This window comes from Annulohypoxylon truncatum (assembly GCF_022578515.1).
Source record: "Annulohypoxylon truncatum strain CBS 140777 unplaced genomic scaffold F4807scaffold_40, whole genome shotgun sequence".
NCBI classification, from domain to species: Eukaryota; Fungi; Ascomycota; class Sordariomycetes; order Xylariales; family Hypoxylaceae; genus Annulohypoxylon; species Annulohypoxylon truncatum.
The window spans coordinates 284225-309068 of NW_025953826.1; the positions used below are offsets into that span (position 1 = coordinate 284225).

At 48.5% G+C, this 24844-nt stretch overlaps 6 protein-coding genes across 6 annotated transcripts; 3 read left to right on the forward strand and 3 right to left on the reverse strand.

Annotated features, from left to right (window-relative positions):
- Window positions 1-1011: 1011 nt before the first annotated feature.
- F4807DRAFT_274348 (phosphatidylinositol 3 and 4-kinase-domain-containing protein) lies at window positions 1012-4030 on the reverse strand. Its single transcript, XM_047994608.1, has 3 exons — window positions 2964-4030; window positions 2119-2901; window positions 1012-2062 (listed from the first exon to the last, which is right to left on the reverse strand). The coding sequence occupies exons 1-3, from the start codon at window positions 3620-3622 to the stop codon at window positions 1162-1164; spliced, it is 2343 nt and encodes a 780-aa protein (XP_047850271.1). The 5' UTR covers window positions 3623-4030; the 3' UTR covers window positions 1012-1161.
- Window positions 4031-5571: 1541 nt separating this feature from the next.
- On the forward strand, window positions 5572-6470 carry F4807DRAFT_274360 (uncharacterized protein). The gene has a single exon (XM_047994609.1). The coding sequence runs from the start codon at window positions 5737-5739 to the stop codon at window positions 6214-6216; it is 480 nt and encodes a 159-aa protein (XP_047850272.1). The 5' UTR covers window positions 5572-5736; the 3' UTR covers window positions 6217-6470.
- An 873-nt stretch (window positions 6471-7343) lies between these two features.
- On the forward strand, window positions 7344-12014 carry F4807DRAFT_442165 (SNF2 family N-terminal domain-containing protein). The gene is made up of 3 exons (XM_047999449.1): window positions 7344-7931; window positions 8100-8555; window positions 8621-12014. Exons 1-3 carry the CDS (start codon window positions 7907-7909, stop codon window positions 11440-11442), a joined length of 3303 nt encoding a protein of 1100 aa, XP_047850273.1. The 5' UTR covers window positions 7344-7906; the 3' UTR covers window positions 11443-12014.
- A 1057-nt stretch (window positions 12015-13071) lies between these two features.
- On the reverse strand, window positions 13072-15007 carry F4807DRAFT_274419 (acyl-CoA desaturase 1). Its single transcript, XM_047994610.1, has 2 exons — window positions 14593-15007; window positions 13072-14531 (listed from the first exon to the last, which is right to left on the reverse strand). Exons 1-2 carry the CDS (start codon window positions 14885-14887, stop codon window positions 13393-13395), a joined length of 1434 nt encoding a protein of 477 aa, XP_047850274.1. The 5' UTR covers window positions 14888-15007; the 3' UTR covers window positions 13072-13392.
- Window positions 15008-18415: 3408 nt separating this feature from the next.
- F4807DRAFT_470942 (uncharacterized protein) lies at window positions 18416-21789 on the reverse strand (the record flags this gene model as incomplete). Its single annotated transcript, XM_048002867.1, has 2 exons — window positions 20216-21789; window positions 18416-20164 (listed from the first exon to the last, which is right to left on the reverse strand). Exons 1-2 carry the CDS (start codon window positions 21200-21202, stop codon window positions 18416-18418), a joined length of 2736 nt encoding a protein of 911 aa, XP_047850275.1. The 5' UTR covers window positions 21203-21789.
- A 679-nt stretch (window positions 21790-22468) lies between these two features.
- Window positions 22469-24319, forward strand: F4807DRAFT_442172 (uncharacterized protein). The gene has a single exon (XM_047999450.1). It carries the CDS (start codon window positions 22635-22637, stop codon window positions 22893-22895), a length of 261 nt encoding a protein of 86 aa, XP_047850276.1. The 5' UTR covers window positions 22469-22634; the 3' UTR covers window positions 22896-24319.
- Window positions 24320-24844: the final 525 nt, after the last annotated feature.

Below are 24844 nucleotides of genomic sequence, written 5' to 3' on the forward strand. Positions count from 1 at the left end.
CACACGGTGGGGGAGGAGAAACGAGGAACGAGCTAGCTAGCGAGGGGAAAGGAAATGCTACGCAGTGCTGCGACCTGATGCATGTAGGTAGGTAGAGAGGGAGAGGCCAGTTTATGGGAGCTGGCTGTTATTGGTTCCCAGCTGGGGAGAAACGTAGAATAATAGTAGTAACCCGCTCCAACACACGGCAACGTGACTTTGGGTTTGGGGGGTGTGGTATTGACTCGGGTTGGGAGTTTGGATTTGGCTTTCTCGGTGATGGAGAAACTGAGAAACTGACGAACAATGTGTGTTGGGACGGTGTTAATTTTTTCTTCTTCTTCTTTCGTTTCGATACGTCGACGCTGCTGCGCGATTACATGTCATATTATATTACGTATTACCTGACAGCCTCGTAGGATTGGAAAAGGTGAGTTGTCTATGTAGGTAGGTAATTATGTAAGTCAGCAATGCTCTCTTCCTCTAAGATCTAGACATTTCGAGTATAACATTGCGAGAGGAACTTCTATTCTCGACTTAATCTTCGTCTTTACGTCTCATGGAGCCTTAAGATTACCTATATTACTTATACGTGCTTACATATATGTAGTACGCATGACTTTAACAAGTGCTGCGTGAAGCAAGACATGATCTCAAGACACTCTATACCTTCATGGAGGTGACTAAAGGATTGATATGTATACGCGCCGTAAGTGCAATAGATTTCGTAACCCGCCATGCCATGCTGTGCTGTGCTGTGCTGTGCTATCTGATGTCTACTGTAGTCTGTTGTTATACACTCGGTGAACCCAATTCCTTGAGCCGTCTGCGTCTTTATCCGTAGGCTATACAATCGAACGCGATTCAATACTCTCGCTTCCATATCCTTCTTTTATTCATTACACGCGCCTCGGCCACCTACGTAATGTAGGATAGCTAGTTGCCGTTGTGATTGCGGTCCCTAGGCGTCTCTTCTCCTCATCCTTTTTCGAGAAGAATGTCCAGTGACGCTTCGTCAGTAGTAGATCGGGGTGTAGTTAGTCCCTCTTATTTTGCTTTTTTTCGTTTTTTCTGTTTCGCCCACCAATCACAACATTTTGCAAAGCTATTAGGCCTTAGCAATCTCACTTCTCTCTCTCGACAAATCACGTCTACCCTCTCCATCTTCACACATCATCCCCATTAACACCAAGTAAACACCGGGTTCCTAGCCTTCACCGTCTCAAGCCTCTCCACAATTACTTTCCTTCTATTCCCATCCATCGTCTCAGCGGCCGCGTAGCCCAGGTCCCCTTCGATATCTTCGTCATCTTCGTCTTCCAAGTAGCCGTTCCCGTTCCCGTACAATAGTTTCGCCGCGACATTTCCGTTGCGCGGCGTGCTTGCCGTCGTCGCCGAGTACCTGCGCTCGCGGCGCGGCGAGTACATGTTATTCATCTGAGCGCGGGGTGGGCCCTGATAACTGGACCTAGGGTTGCGCGCGAGTTTCGGGCGATTGGCAGCGGGCGTTTCCGTGATCGCAAGCGCATCGAATAGGGTCTGGGACGTGCCGTTAGGAGTGGGAGCCTCAGTACGGTCTGGCGATTGGTCGTGGGGGCTTGCGAGTTCGAAGCGGCCCGGGTTCGGCAGAGGGCTAGAGAATCCGAGGAGGTCGTCTACGTTGGCAGGTGCGGAGGACGAGTTAGCTGCGCCAATGTCCATTTCCTCCTGTATTGTTCCGTGGGCAGCCTCAGCCTTTCGGCGGATGTCAGATGACGTGGCGCGCATGGGCACGGCGACTGGAACTTCGACAAGGTCGTCCCAGACGCATACTCTTGCGCGTCGCGTAAGCTCCAGCGGGCCGTGATCTGGGGTTTTGAGCGTCTCGACGACGTTCCAGGCCTGGCCCTTCATCACCGCCATCTGTCGAGAGAACATCTTCTCCTGAAAATCCGGGTCGAGTTGGAAGACTTTCCGTAGTTCGAGCGATGTCTGGCTCCACCATTGCGTAGAAGTTAGAAGAGGGAGAAAGTGGTCTCGCGTCTTCTGGGAGAAAGGCCGTCCGATTAGGTCAACGGGGAGGAAGAGCCAACCAAATGGGAAACTGTACACATGGAGTTTAGCAGACCAAATAGTGGATGTAAGTAAGAGTGACAATACCTTCGCCATGCGTCCGGATGTTTCCACGGCCATGATAGAGAATTATCGATTGCTCCGATTGATATCTTAGGATCGGGAACTTTCCTCGTACCGGCCGCGTTCATGGGCTTTTGAGCTTTATAAGGATTGGGACTTCGTGATTTATTTCTCGTCGGCATTTCGACCGGTCTTGGTGCTTCTTCGTCTTCTTCTTCCGGGATATCCATGTTAAGTTGCGGTGGATCTGAAGCAATCGAGACTGCTTGGGTTTCCCAGTCAACCTTAACCATCCAATTGTCAAGACCCCTATCCGTATTCCGCATGATGTAATCTAGAATCACGAGCTTCTCGAGCTCTTCCCGGAATGCCTGCTTTAGAGATTCGGTCCACATGAAATTATTCGGTCCAAGAGGCCTTTGCTCAGGTATGCCATTCTCGTCCTCGCTTTCACTATCATCGTTACGGGTCCGTCTACTAGTAGGCCGGCAGTTATCCGCCCATTTCCTTTGCTTGTGTCGATGAGTATCGTTTGTACGAAAGCTAGACCAATATTGGTCCGGCCACGGATGTTCCCTCAGGAATACGTTGGCATCCTTAAATCCCTTAAGAAAAACTTGAAAACTTCCTGGCTTCGAGGGAAGGGGCTTCTTCTTCCTGTAAAAACTTCGGCGGTCCCAGTATGGATAGTGGAATGACTTGGATGACAGATAAACGACGTCGGTGTAAGGGACTATGTGGGTGCGAAGCTGGCAATCGAGGACGTACGCTGCCGCCTCGCTCACGTATGAGAGATTAGGGATTAGACTGAAGATAGGTCAGACATCTGCCGACTTTACAACTTTGCTGCAAGGGAGATAAATACTCACCATGCTCGGCCGAAGCAGCAGGGGAACAGATTCCGATGAATCCATTTGTTCCACTTTGGATTTCCAGCTGCATAGGGCTCCTCATCCTTTGGCTTGAATACGCCGACGATCTTACCATCGGTATTCCTTGCAAAATAACTCCCCGAGCTTCCCTGGGTAATCATACTGGGATGCATGCCTTGATCAATAGCATCACGCACGCTCTCCACGATAGCCTCAAACTCATCCTTGGACATAGCAGGTTCGGCCATAGTAGCAAGAGTCTCCGCCGTCGCGGGTCGTACGCCCTCAGGGGGTTGGAAGACGCTATAATGAATCTCTAGACGCTCCTCCTCACCCGGGGCGCCCTTCCCCTTCCGACTTTTGAATTTTGAAGCGATTTCATCTGCCCATCGTTCCAAGCGTGCGTTGATAGCCTTGAGGTCAACACCAGAATTGCTCCGCATTCGTTTCGGACGATACTTCGGTTTCGGGGCGGCTTTGGGTGAGGTCATGCCCGAGTGAGGCCTCGGTTGATTAATGGGTGCATATCGTGGAGCAGATTGGGGTTGAAGAGAGGCAGAACTCTGAGCCAGGATGTCGTCGTCGGATTCATCGCTGAATTGATCGGCCTGAGCTAGACGTTCATAGCCTGTTGTAGCAGGCCGATTCCGAGGCATGTTGGTTGAGGGTGGTTGTGGATGGGACGGAGGGACTAGATGGTGTAGGTGTAGGTGTAGGCGTTGGCAGGAATTACTGTATCAGGTGCATTTGCATTCTATCACGGTTATCACGGATCGCGGATCACGGTTCTCGTTGTCGAAACCTAAGTCTAAAATTGCTTGGTCGTGGACTGGTTCATGGACTGGTGCGTGCTCTGGTCCTGCCCCTGTCTCGTATTTAATAAGTAGCAAATGCCGAACGTGAATAATTTCCAATCGTGGGTCAAAGAATGGGAATAATAGCGGAGTAAAGAGAGACTAGAAAAACAACAAAAACAACAACATTGACTCGAAGTAATAGAAGTGAAGGATGATGGAGCTCTTTTTTTCCCTGCTATGTTATGTGAGTTGTAAGTTGACGGGATCTTCTAAATTGAAGATGTTGAAACACGTCACGTCAATAGGGTCGTATTGGTACCTATGTACATAGTAGAGCTATGTAAGTATGGGAGGACTTACATAACGGAGCCTACGGAATATGCAACTCTACCGATTTTACGTATTTAGCTTTGGTGCTACATGTAAGGTTCCCGGATCCCCACCCGTGGTAGCTCCACATTAATGCATCTTATGATAGATTCATTAATTGAAAGATCTCGTTATTTGTTATGCTATAGCATTAAAGTATAGGGGGATCTCGCCAATGTATTAATCCCTAAGATGATAATCGTGAAAGTATATCCCGATTCCCGCAACTTACAACTTTCATTGCCAATTCCAATTCGGCGTATATCACAAAGCAAGCCACCTTTTCTAGGTAAGCTAGCTAAGAACGCAGTCCCCATATGAAATCCACCAAGGGATGTCGGGGTTAATATATCGAAATTCTTCTATGGTACGTCGCTAAGACCCCTTTTGCGTTCTTAGAACTTGGAACGGTGTCAAGTGTGCATACATCATCATGTAAGCCTTTGGCCTACCTAAGTTAAATGCCATCAACCCCGCCCTATCGGAGGCTTCCGCTGCCTATTGGATCACCACGTCAAATAGAGACCGTTCCATACGAAACTAGGCAACCTAAACATGAACCGGCTCATCAATGAAAAGAGAAACACTTACATAACATACGTATATATATTATTCCAGAATACCTCACAAGAATGACCACGACAACGCGGTTCTTCACGGAATCAATCTTAGGCAATTCCTCGAATCACATATCTTCGATATTAGGAGATCTTCTCTAATCGACCCAATGAAATGGCCATCACGCGATCCCGTACATGATCCCAATCCATCCTCTTTGCAATAGGCTGGACTACCCGAGTCATCTGCAGCCGGAGTTTGTACCAGAACTGTACCAGAGCTCGCACGCTTATCGAACCATCTAAGAGCCGTAGTCAACATAGTCTAACATAGTTCCGAGCTTAGAAACTCTCGATTCCAACCCAGCATATTACCGTTCTGCCGTTGTCTCTAGCTTGTCCAGAGAAGGGAGAGGCTCCAGCAAAGGGTGTCCACACAATCCCAAACATAGTTTCTCTTGCGTCGACACAGAATCTACGTCAGTTGCCTTAGCTGGTTGTCCAATCGTATCTTACCCATCAGTCGAGAGATGAGCCAATCCAAGACGATCTGATACGAAAATCCCCAGGAGTGGATGTCGATCCGAGCCCTGCCAATTGGTTTGGTAGCTTAGACGGGCAAAGTCTCGTTGATCCCTGGTCTCCTTTCACATTGGTTTCCATCTCGGGGTTCCCTGGGGAGCTGTTCTTGGGCTTCTTCATGCCGATGTGATCCATCTTACCTTTCCGGATTGTCGCTTGCCCAGACTATTTCATTCTTAATTCCTCCATTACCCACCGGCCCTTGCATTCTCTCCCAAGAACTCGAACCACTCCACCGTGTCGGTCAAGGTGATAGAATTGGCAAATATATCTTCCGCCTGGCCACCTGATTCGTTCCGCAAACTGCAAACTACCTCATCGTTGACACTCTCCAATCAACTATCACATCCAAAACCTGCTTTTTGACAGTTCTCTATAGCTAACAAACGGCAATATCAAACAAATATCAAGCGAGGCAGGGTTCAAACTAGTCAAATTCACCGAATAATTATCATCAACTTCAACATGGCTGTTCAAGCAGTAACAAATGATGGTTTCATTGATATTACCATCACGACATTCTCGTCACCCGAACCTGATAGCCGGGGGCGAAAGCGACGACGCAGTCCGCCAGAAACTCTAGCAATTACAACGAACCGACTTCCATCGACAGATTCTACTACTTTCCGAGGGCGCTGCAGACATAGGTCGTCCTCGAGACTTGATGTTTCACGAAACACATCACGACTCAGAAGTGGCTCATTGTCCCCGATCCGTAGGAAGCTCATCTGCGCCATCCAACTAAATCGCCATAGAAGCCAATCACCATCTAGGTCCCGTTCAATGAACGGCCAGGAATCTTCGAAGCGAAGGCGGCAAAGGACACGAAGCCGAAGCCGGGACCACGGAGGCGAATCAAAGAAAGCTGGCGAGCCTATCGTGACTTCATTTCTTCGTCACGAGATCGTGATCCGCAACGATGGTCCGTCCCAGAAGGAGAAATAGGATGGATAGCTTGACCGAAGCTCGAAAGCTCGAGCCCTGGCTCTTCGACTATACAAAGCCAATAGTGTCCCCAGCTGAGCGGGATGTAGTACAGAAAGGATGATATGACGTTGTGTTGGGATACAGTCGTCAAGACCTGTACAACAGAAGCATCGCCAGCTGACTCGCAGGGCCGAGTCAAATATGACGATCTTGAATATTACGCTGTCACGAATACGACGGGATTAAATACGAGTAGATGGAAAACATCTTCGCTCGTTTAGGGAAAATAGTATGCTTGAACAATGCTTTTCTATGGGAAAACGGGATGAGAAAAATAAATAGGGAAAATAATCAAGAAACAAGAACAAGGGTGAGCACTCAAACTAGTAGGTAGGAATAGGATGGGATTGTATTTTAAGCAACGATAGTATAACAATCATCAACTTCAGCAATATAATAGTTGACCAAAGCATCAGAACTTTGTGAGTTCTTGAGATGTCTTAGCTGCCTAGACGTCCAGTATGTGATGTATGTGGACAAGTCCGGGGAGGACAAACCAAAGCAGAGCAAACTTGGATTAGATCCATCCGTTCAACCATGGATCTGCCAAGAGAAGGGACCCCGAATAAGTAGAGGCAAAAGGCCCCACGCCGACGATGCCTGCATCTGCATCAGCTTAATTGGGGACATTCAGATCTGCGGGGCACGTGGCCATGGGAAGCACAAAAAACGAGTTGATAGAAAATTTGAACGTGGGCTTCAGCTGGTCAGCAGACCAATCAAGCATTTGTCACTATCAGTTCTGATTTGCGACAGCATCAGCCCGCCCAGACCCGTCGAGGCAGTTACTCCCTTTAAGCTGCATCTTGGGCGGACATGGTAGGGGTTTATGGGGGCGGGGTGTGGAAGCTACGCCTATCGGCTGCTAACCCTGGTTCAAATGCTATTTCTTTGTCCTTATTGCTATTTTCCTTTTTACATGTGTGCGAGCTGAGGTGTGTATGTTGAATGTACAAGTACACATGCGTAGGTAGTGACTAATTATGTAATCAGGAGGGATTGCTACAAGCGCTACAAGAATTCTACTTAATAAATACTTCAGGTAGGTACCAGAGGAAGGCACCAAGGAGGTAGGCACTAAGGTTCCGCACTATCCTCTCACGTCAACCTAATTGCGTCCCGAAGTGTCCCTAGTTAAACAATCCGACCAGCCAGCCAGCCAACCAACTTCTTCTATCTGTGAATTTCAGAAGCTTGACTGTCACATCCACTCACATACTGCACCATACTGCAACTATCTCACCCTACCCTGTACCTAACGTTGTCCTCGTGACGACGTTGACTATTGAGATTTTTTTTCTAAGCCTGGTCTCTTTTCGAGCTTGGCCTTTTTTTATCTCAAGCCTTGTCTTCTCGAAGATACCGAAGTTACCCCTCCAACCTCGGACCTCATTGCGCGTTCCATCCAAAACCTTTCACCTTCCAACTTGAACATTCATTATTACATTTTCCTTGTTGGCATTCAAAGCAAAGCAGTGACAGCCTTGCCGATGCCCACCTTCCGCCGGCGCACCCAATTTATTCCGGCGCGCATTCCTCTTTGTCATGAACCCTTAACCCTCCGGGTGAACGCCTTAACGCCGTGACGCTGTGAATTCTGCATGTATCCGTGCTTCGCTGGGGGTAACAGGCCATAAAGCCAGTCAATATGGCTTCAAACAACCACCCGCAGGGTAATGACCCTTCTTCTAATACCTATTCCTCAGCCGCGTCAACAAGAAAACGACGCGACCCTCCTAACTCTCCTAACCCAACCCAACAAGAAGATATCACACAACATACACAAATCCCACTCATACAAGAGTCTCATGAGAATGCTGACCTAACATTTGCCGATGAAGCCTCTATACAGAACGGATCCTCGAGACTAAACTTGAACCCAGCTCTCCTACTCAACCCCAAAGGCTATGGAGCTCCATCTCCATCTCCTCGTCAAGATGCCTCCAATCGGGCTTTTAATGGCTCGACCAATCCAGCCGATGTCGAGTTCCAGTTCGCCAACCCACAAGATGGCTTCGCCGGTCCTAGCCAATATACCTATACGAATGAGCAAGCCTTACCTCAGTCGCACGATTTCAGCGGTATGATCGACCGAATGAGCAACGTCGAACAGCGTACGTTCGCACCTCAGACCAAACGCCGAAGGCTCGAATCTGAAGAGAGCAACAGCCCAATGCGCGGATTTGGAAGTGGCGGTGGCGGTGATATTGGACATTATGTGAAGGAGGAGCGACAAAACGCAGCTAACCAACAGCTCCCTCTTAGCCGCGTCGAGACTGTAGACCTTACTGATGCCAGTGAGTTACTTTACCTGATTTGGGCAAGTAGATAAGCATCTGGGTATGCCGCTAACACCTCGCAGACGAAGAGAACGATCTGGTAATAATACAGTCTGCTAGGGAAGAGGAAGTCTGCTACGGTATGATTCTTCACGCAAGGTTGAATTGTCACGTTGTTCCGAGGCCAAAGTCCGGCGCCATCTCCCTCATGCCAACATATTGGCCTCAAGTGAAGATTTTGCTCAAGAGAAAACTTGGCGAGGCTACCAACACGATCCACGGCTGCGATTACACGCGCCAAATCGTTGGAACTGTTGACCCTGTCACCTCGTCCGGTCTCGCGGCACTCCTGGATTCTCGCCTAGAGCTCAGGACCGACTGCAGAATACCTACAAGGTTAAAACAGGCAGGAGAAGAAGAAGGGAAGGCTACATCGATAAGTTACACGCTAGACCTAATGCTTTATGGCCCCCGCAAGAGCGGCAAGACCGTAGCTAGACATCTCGCCCAAAGGAACATTTGGCTCCGTAATCCTCCGAGAGTCGAACCTGGTATCAAATATGAGAACCCGCAGCTTGTCGAAGGACCCAGGCCTCCGTCTGTGCTTAAGGAGCCCCCTAGGCCGGTCCCTGTGACTGTAGCACCCTCGGTGGTGCGTAATGTCGAAGAAATCCGCTCTGAAGTTATGGGAGTCTTTGACTCCCTTACCAAAAGCGAGGAGCTTCCCGAGATGGAACCCGGACCTCGGGTGCAGACGGACCTCCTCAAGCATCAAAAACAGGGGCTTTACTTCATGACGAACAAGGAGAAGCCTCGTCGATTCGGCAGTGATGGCAAGATTGCAGATTCATTCTGGCAAATTCGTCGCAGTAGTAGTGGCCAAAACATTTACTACAATGTAATTACGGGACAGTCGCAACGCGAACCCCCTCCCGAGACTCTCGGTGGAATCCTCGCAGATATGATGGGTCTCGGAAAGACCCTGAGCATTTTGTCTCTGATTGCAAGTTCCCTCGACCAAGCTGAACAGTGGTCAACCCTCGCACCTGTTCAACCCCAGGCTCCTCCGATGCCCAAGAAGAAGACCAGTTCTTCAGGTCAATTTGATGTGCCCACACCCCAACCACTAGCCTTGACCGAACTTAAGCAAAATGGTAGAGCAACCCTTTTAATCTGTCCTCTCAGTACGGTGGCCAACTGGGAAGAACAAATTAAAGCCCATATCAAGCCCGGCCAGCTATCACATTACATCTATCATGGGTCTAACCGTATCAAAGACCCCAAAATACTTGCCAAGTTCGACATTGTTATAACCACCTACGGATCCGTTGCTAGCGAAGTGCAAGCACGTAATAAGGGAAGACCAAGCCCGTGCCCCCTCGAGGAAGTAGGATGGTTTCGTGTTGTCCTCGACGAGGCTCACATGATACGGGAACAAAACACTCTACAATTCAAAGCTATCTGCCGTCTACAAGCCAATCGCCGCTGGGCCGTCACTGGTACCCCCGTTCAAAACAAGTTAGACGACCTTGCGGCATTACTTGCCTTTCTCCGCCTGAAGCCTTTTGACGACAGGACCAAGTTTACACAGTATATCACAGCCCCGTTCAAAGTCTGTGATCCCGAGATTGTGCCTAAACTCCGAGTTCTAGTAGACAGTGTCACCCTTCGACGCTTAAAGGATAAGATAGACCTCCCTCCCAGAAGAGACGAGATTATGAGGCTAGACTTCTCTCCTTCCGAACGCAAACTTTACCAACTATTTGAGAAAAACGCGCAAGAAAAAGTCCAGGTCTTGGCACAAGGCAGAGAGAAGATGATTGGCGGTAGGACCTACATTCATATCCTCCAGTCTATTCTCAGACTCCGTCTCATCTCCGCTCACGGAAGAGACCTTCTCAGCAACGAGGATTTAGAGGCAGTGCAGGGCATGACCGAAGATTCTGCCATCAACCTTGATAGTGACGAGGATGAGGAGAAACCGGCACTAGCAGAAGCGAAGGCTTATGAGGTTTTTGCGCTGATGCAGGAGACCAATAACGACGTCTGTATAGCTTGCTCACGAAAGGTCAGTTCCAACGACAACGCGGATATAGCGTCAGAGCGTGAAGAGGATATCATCGGGTACATGAGTGCTTGTTTTCACATTATCTGTCCTAATTGCATCAAGAATTGGGAAGAAGAAGTTGGCAACCATGGATCGGGTACATGTCCCGTCTGCCAAGCTCACGTCCGCCTTACCTATAATGAAATCCGCAAAAGCAAGACGGAAGTCGAGCACGAAGGACACGATCATGCTCATAAGTCCGAGGGCAAAGTCCGAAGTAAGGACAACTATGCGGATTACTCTGGTCCCCACACAAAGACCTGTGCTCTGGTCGAAGAGCTGCTCAGGTCCAAAGCCGACAGCGAGGCCAAACCCGACGAGCTCCCGTACAAGTCAGTGGTATTTTCGGCATGGACATCTCATCTTGACCTAATCCAAATCGCCTTGGACGATGCCGGTATCAAATACGTCCGCCTCGATGGAAAGATGAGTCGCACAGCCAGAACGGCTGCGATGACTGATTTCCGGGAAGATAGATCAGTACATGTGATACTGGTGTCGATTATGGCTGGTGGGCTAGGCCTCAATCTTACGGCAGGAAATTCTGTCTACGTAATGGAGCCGCAGTACAACCCAGCGGCGGAAGCTCAGGCCGTCGACCGCGTGCACCGACTTGGACAGAAAAGACCCGTTCGCACCGTCAGATTTATTATGCAGGGCAGCATCGAGGAGAAGATGCTCGAGCTCCAGGAGAAAAAGAAGAAGCTCGCCAGCCTCAGCATGGACAGAAACCGGGTCATGGATAAGTCGGAAGCGGCAAAGCAAAAGCTCATGGACCTGCGCAGTCTCTTTAGATGAGTGCCGTGTTCTTGCTGCCGCTCCAAAGCCCTGTGATTCTTGACGGGCATGTCACGGCGTTCTCTATGGGCGAGAGAGGTTAAAGGGAGGAAATAGGTTTATGTTGCATTTGCGTGGCGTTACGGTTGCTTTTATAATGTCCAAAGACATTGCTGGCGAGCAGGTCATCGGCGTTCTTATCCACGGGGTTAGAGGATCACTCCCCGCACCTGGATCCAAAGACGAGCAATCTCGCGAAACGGCATACGGATAGGATAAGGAGGGGGGGCATTCTTGAAAGCGGGCTTTTTCTCAGGGTACAATACCCGTTGATTGATGACGAGCCACATTAAAGTAGTTGCTATACACTATTCCTTTTTTTCAGTTCAAGCTATCATGATTACACCTCTCGATACCAACTTAGCGGTTTCGTTTCGACGGGGGGAGGGGAGCTCAGTTCACCCCCTTACTCTTCGGACAAACCGAACGATTTGCATGAATTGATATTAGAATCTTACACTACGTTAACTGATCACGTGCAATGATTTCTCTTTCCTCTTACTCCCGATACTTGCGTACTAGGTAGGTTAAGTATGTAACTACCTAGGTGGTCTTCGAAGAAGCTACAGCTCTTTCCTCTTACCCCGAATGAATTTTACGGGAACCTCGAAACGAAACCGAACGGGACGGGACGGGACGGGACGGGATTTTGGTTCGTTGATGTCATCGTGATGGTACAATGTCCAAATTTTGCTACGTTAGGCTTTTCTCCGCATACCCGTCTCTCCCAACCCCCCCTCCCAGGCCTTGCCAATTACATATCTACATAAATAGTACCAGCATACATCTCAACCACTAGCTACAGGTAAATTACTCGGTAATGTAAGGGTGTGTAGGGGTTCTCCCGCGCAATAGCGTGGGTAGGGCCCGTTCGTAGCGTGCATGTCTAGCTGGCTACCGAGCCCACCTGTTGGGGATGAGGAGAATGGAGAAGTAGATCGATCGCGGGTATGATGAGTGAGTGAGTGAGTGAGTTGAGTGAGTTGAGTGTCGGGTTCTCAACTCCACTCCCGCCCCTTTTTCGTGGTCGCCCGGCAAGCCTGGCTTTTTATATGTAGGGTTAGATTGGGCTTGACCAGCGAACTATTGAACTGGGTAGGAGATTTTCGTTATGGGTATTCTGCTCGACGTAGCGCCTGGGATATAGTGTAGGTATACTTAGTTGATTGGTAAGTAGGTAAGTACCTACCGATATATTTGTTGGTGGTAAGTTGTAAGTTGTGAGATGTAGGGTATAGGGTATAGGGGTACAGGCAAGCCGAGGTACATTAGGGGTGTTGGTATGGATGGCAACATCTATCACATGGTTAGCTGTTGATCATGGATGGGCCAGCCGATTTACCAGGGAGAAGTTCAAGTAGATGGAGATTGTGGATAGGTAATGTTTGCTTTGTTTTTGCGGATAGAAACTTAGTCTAATAGTCCAGGCTACACATTATCATCCCTAATTTGATGAAAAGGACTCTCCTATGAGGTTAGTTGGGTAGACGGGAGGATGTTTGGAAGAAGGCCGTAAGCTACAGCATGTCAGGTTTGTATCCTTATGTTTTACGACACATTCACAAGGCAACAAGCACTTTACCAAACGACAAAAGACCAGATCATCATAAGTTAGGAAGAATCAATCTGACATTTGATTTCTGCTAAAGATAACTCTTTCTCATAGCATTCAACGTTCAGTCTTTCATAAGTGATACGCCAACGCCCTTTATGTGAGCCTCCCATTCACCAATTTCCCATAAACGCCAGAGGACGAGTTGCCTCAACATATGCCCCACGGCTTTTTTTGTGTACATAACCTTTCATCAAACCATCATTCTTAGAGCTACAAGGCGTCGCAATACCGTGACAATCCCATTATAATCCCCCGAATTACCGTGCCATGCCGATCTCAATCCCGGAGCTTCGAGTTTACGCCGCATTGGCGCTAGCCAAAGGCTGAGCGATCCTTGTAACTTGGTCACCGGCACGAACGATTCGCTGGCCGGATGAATCGGTAACGAAGGCAGCGTCTTTGTTGTTCTCCATGTGGGATCGCTTCCAGATTTCGACTTCGCAGCCTCCTCGGAGGACACCCACACGCATGGTAGATAAGAGGTTGTGAGCAGCGTTGGAGTGGTCGTACACTCCACCATTGAAGATAGCGGTAGCATCCTTTCCGATAGCCGAAGAGATGAGAGCCTTACCACCGGGGTGGTCCTTGATGAAATCGGTCACATCGTGAATGACACCGGCAACAGCGACGAGGCCCCTACCGTTCTTGGCTTCAGCAACGTAGTCATCCCAGTCAATAACAGGTAGTTGTTCAAGAGGAACACCCCAGTCAAGCTTGGCACGCTTCTGGTCGAGCTTCTTCTGTAGCTGCTGGAGACGACCCTTCTCGATCTCGTTCTGGCGAAATTGCTTCAGGTCGTAGGCGAGTCCAAGCTGTTTCCAGCACCAGATGCACCACTTAGTAGGGTCATACTGCCACCACTCGATTCCGTTGCGGTAGTCGGATGGGAATTCGTGGTGGAAGTTGTGGTAGCCTTCACCAAGAGTCACTAGAGCGGTGATAACGTGGTCTCGGGGCGAGTTGCGGTCGTCGAAAGGCTGGTCACCGAGCCAGTGAGCGAGAGAGTTGACACAGAAGGTAGCCTGCTGGACGAAGCAGATTCGGAGAATGCCTGCGTAGACGAATCCACCCCACCAATCGTTCCAGCCAAGACCGCACACAAGAGTGGGGACGATGAGAGCCATGGTAAGCACGCACTTGATGAAGTGGGTGTGCTGGAAGACGACAACGGGATCGTCGTTCAGATCGGAAATGTCGGTTCGGCCGATGCGCTTGGGGTTCTGCTTCATTACCATCCAGCCAATGTGAGAGTACAAAAGACCCTTTCGAACGGAGTAGGGGTCCTTCTCGGTGTCGGTGTAGCGGTGGTGAGCACGGTGATCCCTCGACCACCATCGAATGGATCCCTCGACAGCGGCAGCTCCGCAAGCAGCCAGATAGATCTTGATGGGGAGCGATGCCTTGTAGCAACTGTGAGCCCAAAGTCGGTGGTAACCTATGCTGTATATTAGTTTTCAAATATTGTGTATAGTAGAGAGACCCGAGCAGATACATACCGGCTGTGATACCGAGACCGGCATTAAAGTAGTAGAACACGGAAAAGAGGGCGGTCTTCCAGTGGAGAGGAGTCCAGTATGTGCTAACCATACCGAGGAGGGGAATGAAGATGATGAAGGTAGTGTTAAGCCAGTTAACATGCTTGTACCAGTTACCCCAGGTGATGGGGAATTCGGTGATGTGTGGCTTTTTCAAGTCATACTTGCCCGACCGGAGTGGCTTGTAATCTTTGGTGCCATCAGGGAAAGCCGAGGCGGCGACGGGCCCGGAGGCGCTCGTCGAGTCGGAAGCCATGTTGCAAATCGACGGATCCAGAGATCGAAGATGATGGACGGAAGAGGGAGTGGGAGAGGGAGAGGGAGATGATGGAATTATACCAGCAAGGCCTTGTCGATGAAGAGGCACTTGGGTTTGGCGAACGATGAGGTTGAAGAGGGAAGGAATATGGAAGAGATAAGACGACCAGCTTTAAGGGAGATATATTTATTAATTTTTTGGCGGGAGGAATGAAGAGGGCTATGGCATGTATTCGGTATGTATTATGCAGTAGAAAGTGGGTATGGGGACGATTGGGTGGGACGTTCAACCCTGCGATTCTTGCGTCCCTGCGTCCGGGTGGGCGGGTGGCAAGAACTGGAAGGTATACCTGATGTATTTCAAGCTCCAATCACGCCAACCCAAACGTGTCTAAACCTTCAGTAGATAGTCCTTTCGGTACCTCGTGCGGTACTCAGGAATGACTTTAGCCCCAACTTGCCTCGAACCTCCTGTCTTTGACCTTAAAGCGGTGTGTTCCTCTGGCGGGAAGCTTTTTTCGACTAGTTCTGCAAAGGTATTTGTTGTTGTAATTGTTGATAGACGACGTTTCGATTAAAACGCCTGATAGTCGGTCGATGATTTGCCCAACTGTTAAGCAAAGATGCTAGACAGTCACCACTTTTACATAGATTCACGAAAACAGGTAACTCAGAACCGAGGAGGATAGCATATGACAATTACATACAGATGACGACCGTGGAAACCTGGTTTGCTTGGACCTGATAGGGCCCTGTGATACATGGAAATGCTGGGGTTGAAGGTTCGAAGGTTGAAGGTTGAAAGTTGAAGGTGGGCAGGGTGGGGAGCTGGGAAAGGGAAAATATCGCTGTTTCAATTTTACTATGCTACCGTACCTTCTGTGTACCTTGTGTCTTGGTAGAAAAAGCTGACACATGCGCGTGAGGCGATACAATGCGACTGTGTGACATACCAAGTACCTGACAGATTGCGACTGCCTACGGAAGTGACCTTTGCTTGGGCAAATAGCAAGCAATGCAATGCGCTTCCTTCCGTACATCCTTCGACGTTGTCTGAAATTTTGTTGAATTGTTGGGGAAGTGCTATGGTGGCGGTTACGAAACCGCAAGCGCATCCACCAATCAGAAGCCATGCATAATCAAGGGTATTTCCGCTTTAGGAATTATTAAACAGGCCATCATTCCTCACCTGGTGTACCTCCGTATTTGGTCTCTGTTACGGCAAATCTGTATTACCTAACTGGTCAGTTGTACCTACCTAGGTTCTTCATCGAAAAATGGCTATTAGGAAAAATGACCTCTTCAAAACAGGGTTTCTTTAAGACCAACCGAGACAACCACATTTACATTCACATTCACATCTTGAATCTAGCCTCGGTACTCACCGATAAGTCCCATTGCTACAACCTCCAAGCTACAGAACCATGAAGTGCAAGTCAGCCGGTAAACCACATTCGGTATTTGCGTAGGAACAGCTAAGAGAATGATACTTTGCCCTTGCATGAACCTAGCTCTTACGTGTAGTGGCACGGAAATCTTCGACGTAAGCTCTTCAGCCCCCTTCCATATAAGGCTACGCATCCATCGCTCCCATCCAACCCATCCTACTCATCCTTCCAAATCCACACTTCATTTGATAAGGGAGCTCTCGATAGCTCGGGCACACGAAGTTATGGTGTATAGGATATCAATGCCGCTATGACGTCGCAAAGCTAGACAGACCGAGGCAAACCTTTCTTCAAGATGAATCAGATAAGAGATGCCGATGCGGAATATGTAGGTAATAGATCCGGATAGCGTTTTGCTTTACAGGAGCTTTCTCCACATTATATTCATCCTTGCTTGTCCTCCCCCAACAAACGGATAGAAAACCTCTCACTTATCATTGGTCCCTATGTGGGGCTTCGGGAAGGAGGAAAACTTGAAACCGCCCTATGAGCGGTTAAATATTGTCACAAGTCTCCATATCTTCTAGAACAACCTTAAACGCCCCACATGGGTTCCTGATTGGATTAAGCGAAGAAGCGCCACTCCACACCCATGCGCCCCATATTCCTAGATCTTACTGAGCCTCTTTTCCTTACATAACCTCGATTTCACCTCATAAACGTCAAGCTACTCTCCTGCTGTATCAAATTGAGGACTGGTGTTATTCTTTCTGTAGTTTGGTAATTCAGCACACAGAGCTTAAACATAGACTCGACCTAGGTAGTCTCTGTCAGCGTAAATTCAAAGTCCCTGTAAAAATGTACAGTAATCTATTGTAATGAACACGATCTGTCACATACGATTACTATGCACAACCGATGAAAATTCAAGGCTATCCAACGCTATAAGTTTTATTCGGATATTCGAAATCTCGCAGCCGGCTTATCATGGACGATGCATACTTACGGTTCGAGATTGGATCGATTCATAGTGTACCCGTTAACATTTCGCCCTTATATTCTTTCAGGAACAGAACCGTTCAACCGGCGCTATTGTTAGATGACAAATAACGGCTACTATCTATTGATTAAAGAGCTACGATAACTGCAGGCTCACGCATAGACCTTATAACAAACCATAAATAAGATAGCAATGTTATGGAATATAATGAGAAAAGGGCGGTAACCCGTCAGTTTAAATATTTTCCTAGTATGATACTATATTACTTTACTCCAATAGCTCCCATCCACGGTCGAGATCCAGTCACCTAGCACTCAAACCCTCATCTAACACATGCATATCTAAAGCAGAAAGCTAAACGAATACCTAGGTGCCCAGGTAGTCACATTAGACACTCTCCCGTATCTCACTTTCCAATAACACACAAAATTTCTAAAACATCAATGAAGGTGATGAGAAACAAAAAAGTCTACCCAACATTACCCAAATTTCGATACATAGCAAATCAAATAGAGGCCAAGAAGCCCGGTATCTCTGCCGCAGCACAGCATCGACAACTCATAATTCTAACTGTTGAGACTCTCATCTCATCCCATTATCGGACCATATTCACACACCATCGACAGATACCCACTTCCCGTGGATTAGAACTCACCACGTGTATGCTTACCAGTAAATGGGATCTAACAGAATCCCACAAAGGCTAAATCAAAATCTATCAAATACCGGCTGGAGTCACACAGGTATAAAGAGGGTTTCGGAGCTTTGCAATACTCTCGACGAAGTGTTTTGCTAATCCTTTATTTTCTCCGGTATATCCCACTGCCTAGATACTTCCAAGAACCGAACACTCCATCCCCTTGACCATTATCCTCGTAAGACTTCATTTTTGTGAGACATATTAAATAATCGTTAGATGAACAATATGGTAACGATGCTTCTATTTGTACATTGATTTTTCATCCCATCCCGCCATCCGATAGATGTAAATGCCCCCCAAGAAAGATTCATGAAACTGGATATCCTAAAATATCAATCCAAAATTGCATTATGCATAAATGACTCCGTGCGCCGCTGTTATATGTATGTGTATTCAACAGCCATTTCCAAATGCGCATATATCTCAATCGCAAATTTCTTAGGCTTGAGATGCCACATTCGTTGTCGGGACTGTCGTAGAGGGTTCTAGCTCTTCGTCGGAGAAGTTTAGTTCTCGAGGAAAATCGTCTTCGTATTTCGATCCGATACCCGTTAATTCAGCTGGCAAGTTTGATGCTTCTGTTGGTTGCGGTGGTATAACCGTACTGTCGTGTGTATAGTGATTGGGTAGCTCAATTTCTTCATCTTCATCTGCAGAAGGCTGGATGGCCTCGTTGGCTTGGTGAGGTGCCAGTATTACGGACCTACCCGCGTCCCCTGGCTCGTCGAACTGTGCTACTCCGGTTTGTCTCCAAGCTTCAGTTTCGCTCCGTGGTCGCGAAACTTCCAAAGTTTGCTCCTCAGCCAGCGCAGCCGTCGTCGTAGGGCCGTCAGTAGGTATGACAGCTTCTGTATTGTCGTCAGTGAAAGGTAAGGCCTTTTCGACGTCCTTGGCGGCTACCTTAGGCGGTTTGTCGGCGCTAGTTGCCAACGCGGCTTCTTTCGTCTGGTTTTCACCACCAGTCGTTCGAGTTCCTTCCGCCGCTGATTCATCGACGTCTCGTTGCACTTTCTCAATTACATCTGCCGTCGTCTGTCCTTCTCTTGAAGCATCGGCAGCCTGCTCTTTCGATTCCGTGGCATTGGTCGTCGAATCTGTGACGTTATTGGGCCATACCTCGCGTTGTTCAAAGTAGGGCGGGCTATACATGTCGTGGTTACTCGGCAATGATCTAGGCGGAGATCGTCCCCTCGATGGGTAGTAGAACGGGTCGTCGGAGAAACCTGGCGACGTAGCATGTGTATTACCGAAGTTGGAAAATGACCAAGCATCCCGAGGCTGAGTTGGTTTGATTTGCAGATGACCGTTACCTTGATACCCGTCCACCGTATATTCTCTCATAGAAAATCCGTCGTCGACAGAAATCGAAGGCACCGTTTGCCTATCATAGTCGTCATCGTGAGTGCGCTCGGGGAATAGCTTCAGTAGTACGGTAGCTTGAAGTCGGACACGTGGATCCTCGTGCAAGCAATACTCCACCATGGTGCGATAGAAATCCGGGACTTCGATCTCGGGACTCAAACGAAGTGGACGTCGATGCGCTTCCGGCTCGTCCTCCAACGTCGCGAGCGCCCACAATACCATTCCTAGCTGGTAGAGATCGGATTTTACACCGATGTACATCGAGATCCGCTGGTTACTGTCGATGAGTGGAGTAGCCTCCGGAGGTTCCCACCCGACTGGGCAACCTCGTCTGTTAATGTCTATAATTTTTGCGTTGTCGTTGTAATCGATGACAATGTTAGAGAGTGTAAGATCGCCTTGTACAAACCCGGCCTCATGGACGTCCGATAGGCCCTGGACGATCTGCCTTGCCCATTTCTCTCGAAGAGACCACGGCAGGAAACGACCTTCTTCTTGCGAATCGTAAATCACGTCGATAAGCGCACCCTTCTCTGCATAGTTGATGAGTAGGCCCTTGACGGACTCATCCTCATCGTCAACCACAACGCCATTAAATTCGATAACGTTGCGGGAGAAATGCAAGGAATTGAGGGCGTTGACTTCGTAGAGGAATTCGTCTACTGTGTCTGGCCCTGGTATTTCTTTCTTAATGAGTGTCTTCCCATCAACACGGACCTTGTAGACGAAGCCTGACATGTGAGAGTCGAATACAAGATCTCTCTCCCGGACACGTCGACATTTCAAATGCTGAATCATGCGGACGGTGGGGTAATTGATGATCTCCTGTGAAGCCTATCGTTAATATGCGTCAATATCTCAAAAAAGATGACCTACGTTGACATCTTCCACCACGTGCACGTGCAGTCTTCCATCCGTCGTCTGCAGCTTAAGATTGGTGACTGTCGGGTAGAATTGAATATCCTGAAGGCTTTCGCGTATAGCCTCGTAAATCTTGGCACTCTTCTCTCTTTGAAATTTGATATGTAGTAAATCCTTCTCTAGAGAGTCATCTGGGGCATTTCGATAATCTAGGGAGATAGTTACCCGTCTCCACACATGTTCTTCTTCGCGATATGTGACGAAAAACTTTTCTCTCCTGGATTTATCTCGGAAATGCATACTCAGGTTGAGAATCCATTTCCGCTCCAGCTCGTCGTTGATGATTGCATCATACTGAGACGATGTAAAGGATTGGGCATCGATAGGCGTTCGCGATTCGCCGCGGGTGAGTACCGGTCGGAGTAGGCCACGGTGCTCCGGCGCGGCATCCGGAACTGTATCCGGGGTTAAATTGGCAGTGTTGGCATCTTGGAGGCTTAAGAACTGTTTTTCGTCGATAGGGGTCTGAGGAGCTGATGCTTTTGGTGATTTGGGCTGAGAAACGACGGTGTTAGGGCTAAGCGAACCCCGAGAACCCCGAGAATTATCAAGAAAGTCAGGCGCACTCGCGCGCGGAAGAGGCTGGTCCACATGGGAGACGCTGCGTTGAATACGCATGCGTCTATCAACCGAAACGGCCCTGCGTTCCACTGACGTAGGCTCGATAACCTCGAGCTTCTCCCTCACTTCAGACTGCTGTCTCTTGAAGGTCTTAGCGCGGGGCAGGCCCGGAACCACCTTTCTCGAAACCCTGCGCAACAAGCCCGAACTACTAGGTGAAGAGTCTAGAGACGCCCTAGGTTCTGCTTCAGGGTTCGTTATTTGGGACGTTGGCGCATGGTTGTTGTCCTTCCCCAGAATCTTCTTCCACATGTTAGTTAGTCTACCATGTTCCGACGATGGCGGGGGCTCATGCGACGGCAAGCCTGCCTGTGCTGCCATGACGGCGGTGTTTGAATAAAACAGCGCGCTATCGTTCAAGCTTCATGGACCTGGTCTGTTCTGCGATTTCCGCTATTAAGAGAATTTGGAACGAAGGACTGTGCTGAGTCCGCAGCTATAGCCGGCGGGGCAAGCCGAGTTGTAATAGCGACGTGTTGGCGTGGCAATGGTGACTCCAAGTCGACCGTGGTCCAAGTTCGACCCGACTTGGAAATTCGAGTGTATTGAAGATTGGAACGGACTGCGAGATTGTTTAAAGGGCGGGGAGAACAGATACAAGAAGCAAGGCGTAGCGGACCCGGGCTAGGCAGCTGATGTTGTTGCTATGCGAGATATAATAAGATATGAATGTAATGTATGTGTATGTAGGAGGAAACTGGACTAGGTATGTGGTCATGTATGTAGTCATGAGCGGCTTAATGCAAGCAGACCCAACGTCGAGGGGTCGAGGGGTCAAGAGACTAAAGGGAAGCTCAGAGGTAAGGCTGTCGAGACCCTATTGGTAGGTAATTGGCGACGACGGTGGTGGCTCAGATATGCCGACATTCGACATTCGACATCGACATGGGCAACGAGATAATATGTGTATGTAATGTATGTGTATGTGTATGCGCGCGTGTCCTTGTCTTTCTGTTTTCTGCTTCCTGCTTCTAGCCTTCACAATTATGTCAAGAGCCAGGTATAATTCCCCGGCCTCTAACTGCTGCCTGTCTATGTAGACGGGATGCAGGAGATATGCAAGCTGAAGTTATTCTAGAGAACTCCGCTTTCGGGGTACAGGACGATATAGCCATTTGAAAGTGACACTTGGTTCGAGGTAATTGTAAGAGAATAAAAAAAAATTGAGCGAATATAGAAATTGGAGGCGGCCCGAGTTCTACGCAGTACGAAGGACCATTGAGGTTGCACCTTACCTCACAGCAACCCTGCCTCAAACCCTGCCTATCCTACCTTCCCCCGGTATGTAAGGGTACATGTATCTAGGTACTCGATGTATCCATGTGGAGTGCTCTATCCTTGCTAGTTGTACAAGTACTTGCGAGCTGTTCCCGCGACGAACAACGCAGCACAAGGACCAGAGACAGGCACTGGCGTTAAACTTAACTTACCTTATCTGACTATGCCTGGTTAGTATTAGTGACTTAGATGTACTGCCAGCAAGTTGCCATATTGCCATGGACCGGGGTCGTATCGGTCTGCCTGGTCTACCTTTTTTTCGATGATCTCGCGGGGCTACAATTGATTTTCTTCTTCTCCCAAAGCTCTCGGCCGTCTTTTAGAAAAGTACATACATCATCGCTGTATAAGTAATTCGCATTCCCATTTTGTTCCAATTCGGTTCGCATATGTTGTCGCTTATCAATTGTGGACGGATGAATTCGGAACATATACAACTTTCCTTCAATGGCAGCGTGAAGACGTTATAACGAGCATGGGAGGTCGTCAGACATGGTATGCAAGGTTGCTCTTGTGGAGTATTGCCTATAAAATTGGTGGTCTAAAACGATTTGGGTGGTGGAGAGCCCTGGAAGATCTTTTTTTTCTCTTTTTTTTTTTCTTCTTTCGAGTGCCAATTCAGCTTCGTCGCTATGTCGATATCAGACCCCTTCTCAAATCCCTCCCTCCAAAACTGGTCATGCCGCCGTGGTCCCCTTTCCGCTTGGTGGGGGTATTCCCTAGGCCTTTTCGCTAGGCCATTCAACCAAGTCGGGAAAATCAGGATGATTCATTGATGTGTTGTACAAAGATGCTAGTGGTCGATCCCGAAAAGAGGGGTGTCTGGGACGAATGCTTAGGAGAAGGGGATACCGGTAGGAAGACTGAATCGAAAGTGTACAATCGTACAACCGAGCCGGCATCAATGGACCTTGGTGGCTTTTCGTGGCCTTCGACGTATGTATATCTACGTATATCTGCGTATATCTACGTATCGCATGACCAGGTTTTGCACTGCGAGCACTCGAGGGTTATGTATAAGTGAGATTGATACCCAAGTGTCTCAAGACCCTGCCTGCGATGACTTAGTCTATCCGAAGGCTAACCAAAGACGAACCGACAACTACACGCTCTACACTTATTTAGCTTCCTATCAGCGTCTATAAGCACTAGCTTCCGCTTAGGAATATACGTCAGCGACGATTCTCTATAACAACATTGAACGAATGAAGGGGAAATAGTCAGAATTGGCGAGTTATAAATTGCATAGGACACATGTATGACTTCACATACACGTGGAGCCATCTAAGCATCTAAGCATCTAAGCATGAATCCTTCCTATATCTGCACATACACCGCTGTCCCATTGCGCTCACCGACTTTACATCATTGCATCCGCAGATACCGTCTTGCTACAACAAGGCTGGTAAACAACCCTTATGCCCTATGTACCTACATGTGTCTACATATGTAGATAAGTTCCCGAATGCAGTTCGCAACTTAGGTTCCTATTCCATTCCCAGGATCTTCCTGACTTCGCCTGCTTTGACAGGTCATATATTTAGAATAGCATTATTCCTTGACGTTGCCCTAAGCGCGAAACCCGGGCCGGACCTAAGCTAACGCAAGAGTTATCCGCTTGCCAACATCGACGGCTAGTCATGTGGGCCAACGAAGCACTATACATATCACTACCTATACATATCGTAGCTAGGTAGATATTCATAACACATAGTAGCGCATGGTAAACATACACAAACACGAGCACGAGCCGTACATGATCGGAGACGTACCAGATGTCCATGGGTTCGTATGATAATATTAAAAAAAGATATGACGTGTGAAGAGTAAAGCGAACACCCTTAAGGAGAAACGAACCGGTTCACCAAAGCGAGTTCGCCAACCTACATCACAAATCCTGCAATCATGTACGGAATGTCATATCATATACGTATAGTCAGCTTATAAGTCAGAAGTTAGAAGTCTTCTCGAAAAGTTCACCCAACCTCTCAGTCTATCACATCCCGTCACATCCCCCTGTCGAACACCACCGGCGATGCGTTGTCCAAGGGGGTTAGAGAATGTCGTCAGCCCACGCTAGGTAGATCAACAGTTTAGGGCTGGACCCAAGCCAAGATCCCGCTTTGCTCGATCCCCTCCCCCTCCCATCCCGCAAATACCTACCTGTACACATATGGGATTATCTTCCCAAGCCGCTTGACATATATACGTACCTCATATACTACAGTAGCTGTATAGGTAAGTATACATAATATACGTGCCCCCCCATTTCTCCCCGTGGCCGAAGAGGGAAGAAAAGGTTCGATGCGCTTCCCTTCCCGGGTGCTACCCAATCTAAGGCCACGTTAGCCCAGGTGGCCGTTGGAACCACGCGACTGCGCTAAGAGTGCTACCGCTATCGTCACCGGGAGAAGGTGTCTAAGGAATTGGGCAGCGATGCGTGCGATAGCTTCTAACAGCTCTCTGTCTCTCTGCCAACCTACCTGCCTACCTACCTAGAACGACATTAGAAAACAACGGCAGAAACAACACAGACACACACATGTCCGAAAAGCGAGGCTGCTGCTTGAGGACAACTGGCCGCCAATGCGCAATCGTGGGAAAGTAAGCACCCAATACTGGTCCTTCTATCTAACCTACGTCCTCCTTTTCTCGCTCCCTGCATGACGACAATCTTGTAAGATC

Excerpts from the sequence above, each read along its gene's own strand:
- F4807DRAFT_442172 (XM_047999450.1), top strand. The coding sequence starts at position 22,635 with ATGGGAGGTCGTCAGACATGGTATGCAAGGTTGCTCTTGTGGAGTATT.
- F4807DRAFT_274419 (XM_047994610.1), bottom strand. The coding sequence starts at position 14,887 with ATGGCTTCCGACTCGACGAGCGCCTCCGGGCCCGTCGCCGCCTCGGCT. Across the intron at positions 14,532-14,592 it reads CGGTCTCGGTATCACAGCCG|GTTACCACCGACTTTGGGCT; the intron begins GTATGTATCTGC and ends TATACAGCATAG.
- F4807DRAFT_274360 (XM_047994609.1), top strand. The coding sequence starts at position 5,737 with ATGGCTGTTCAAGCAGTAACAAATGATGGTTTCATTGATATTACCATC.
- F4807DRAFT_274348 (XM_047994608.1), bottom strand. The coding sequence starts at position 3,622 with ATGCCTCGGAATCGGCCTGCTACAACAGGCTATGAACGTCTAGCTCAG. Across the intron at positions 2,902-2,963 it reads TGCTGCTTCGGCCGAGCATG|TCTAATCCCTAATCTCTCAT; the intron begins GTGAGTATTTAT and ends ACCTATCTTCAG. Across the intron at positions 2,063-2,118 it reads CATCCGGACGCATGGCGAAG|TTTCCCATTTGGTTGGCTCT; the intron begins GTATTGTCACTC and ends CCATGTGTACAG.
- F4807DRAFT_442165 (XM_047999449.1), top strand. The coding sequence starts at position 7,907 with ATGGCTTCAAACAACCACCCGCAGG. Across the intron at positions 7,932-8,099 it reads TTCAAACAACCACCCGCAGG|CCTCTATACAGAACGGATCC; the intron begins GTAATGACCCTT and ends TTGCCGATGAAG. Across the intron at positions 8,556-8,620 it reads TGTAGACCTTACTGATGCCA|ACGAAGAGAACGATCTGGTA; the intron begins GTGAGTTACTTT and ends AACACCTCGCAG.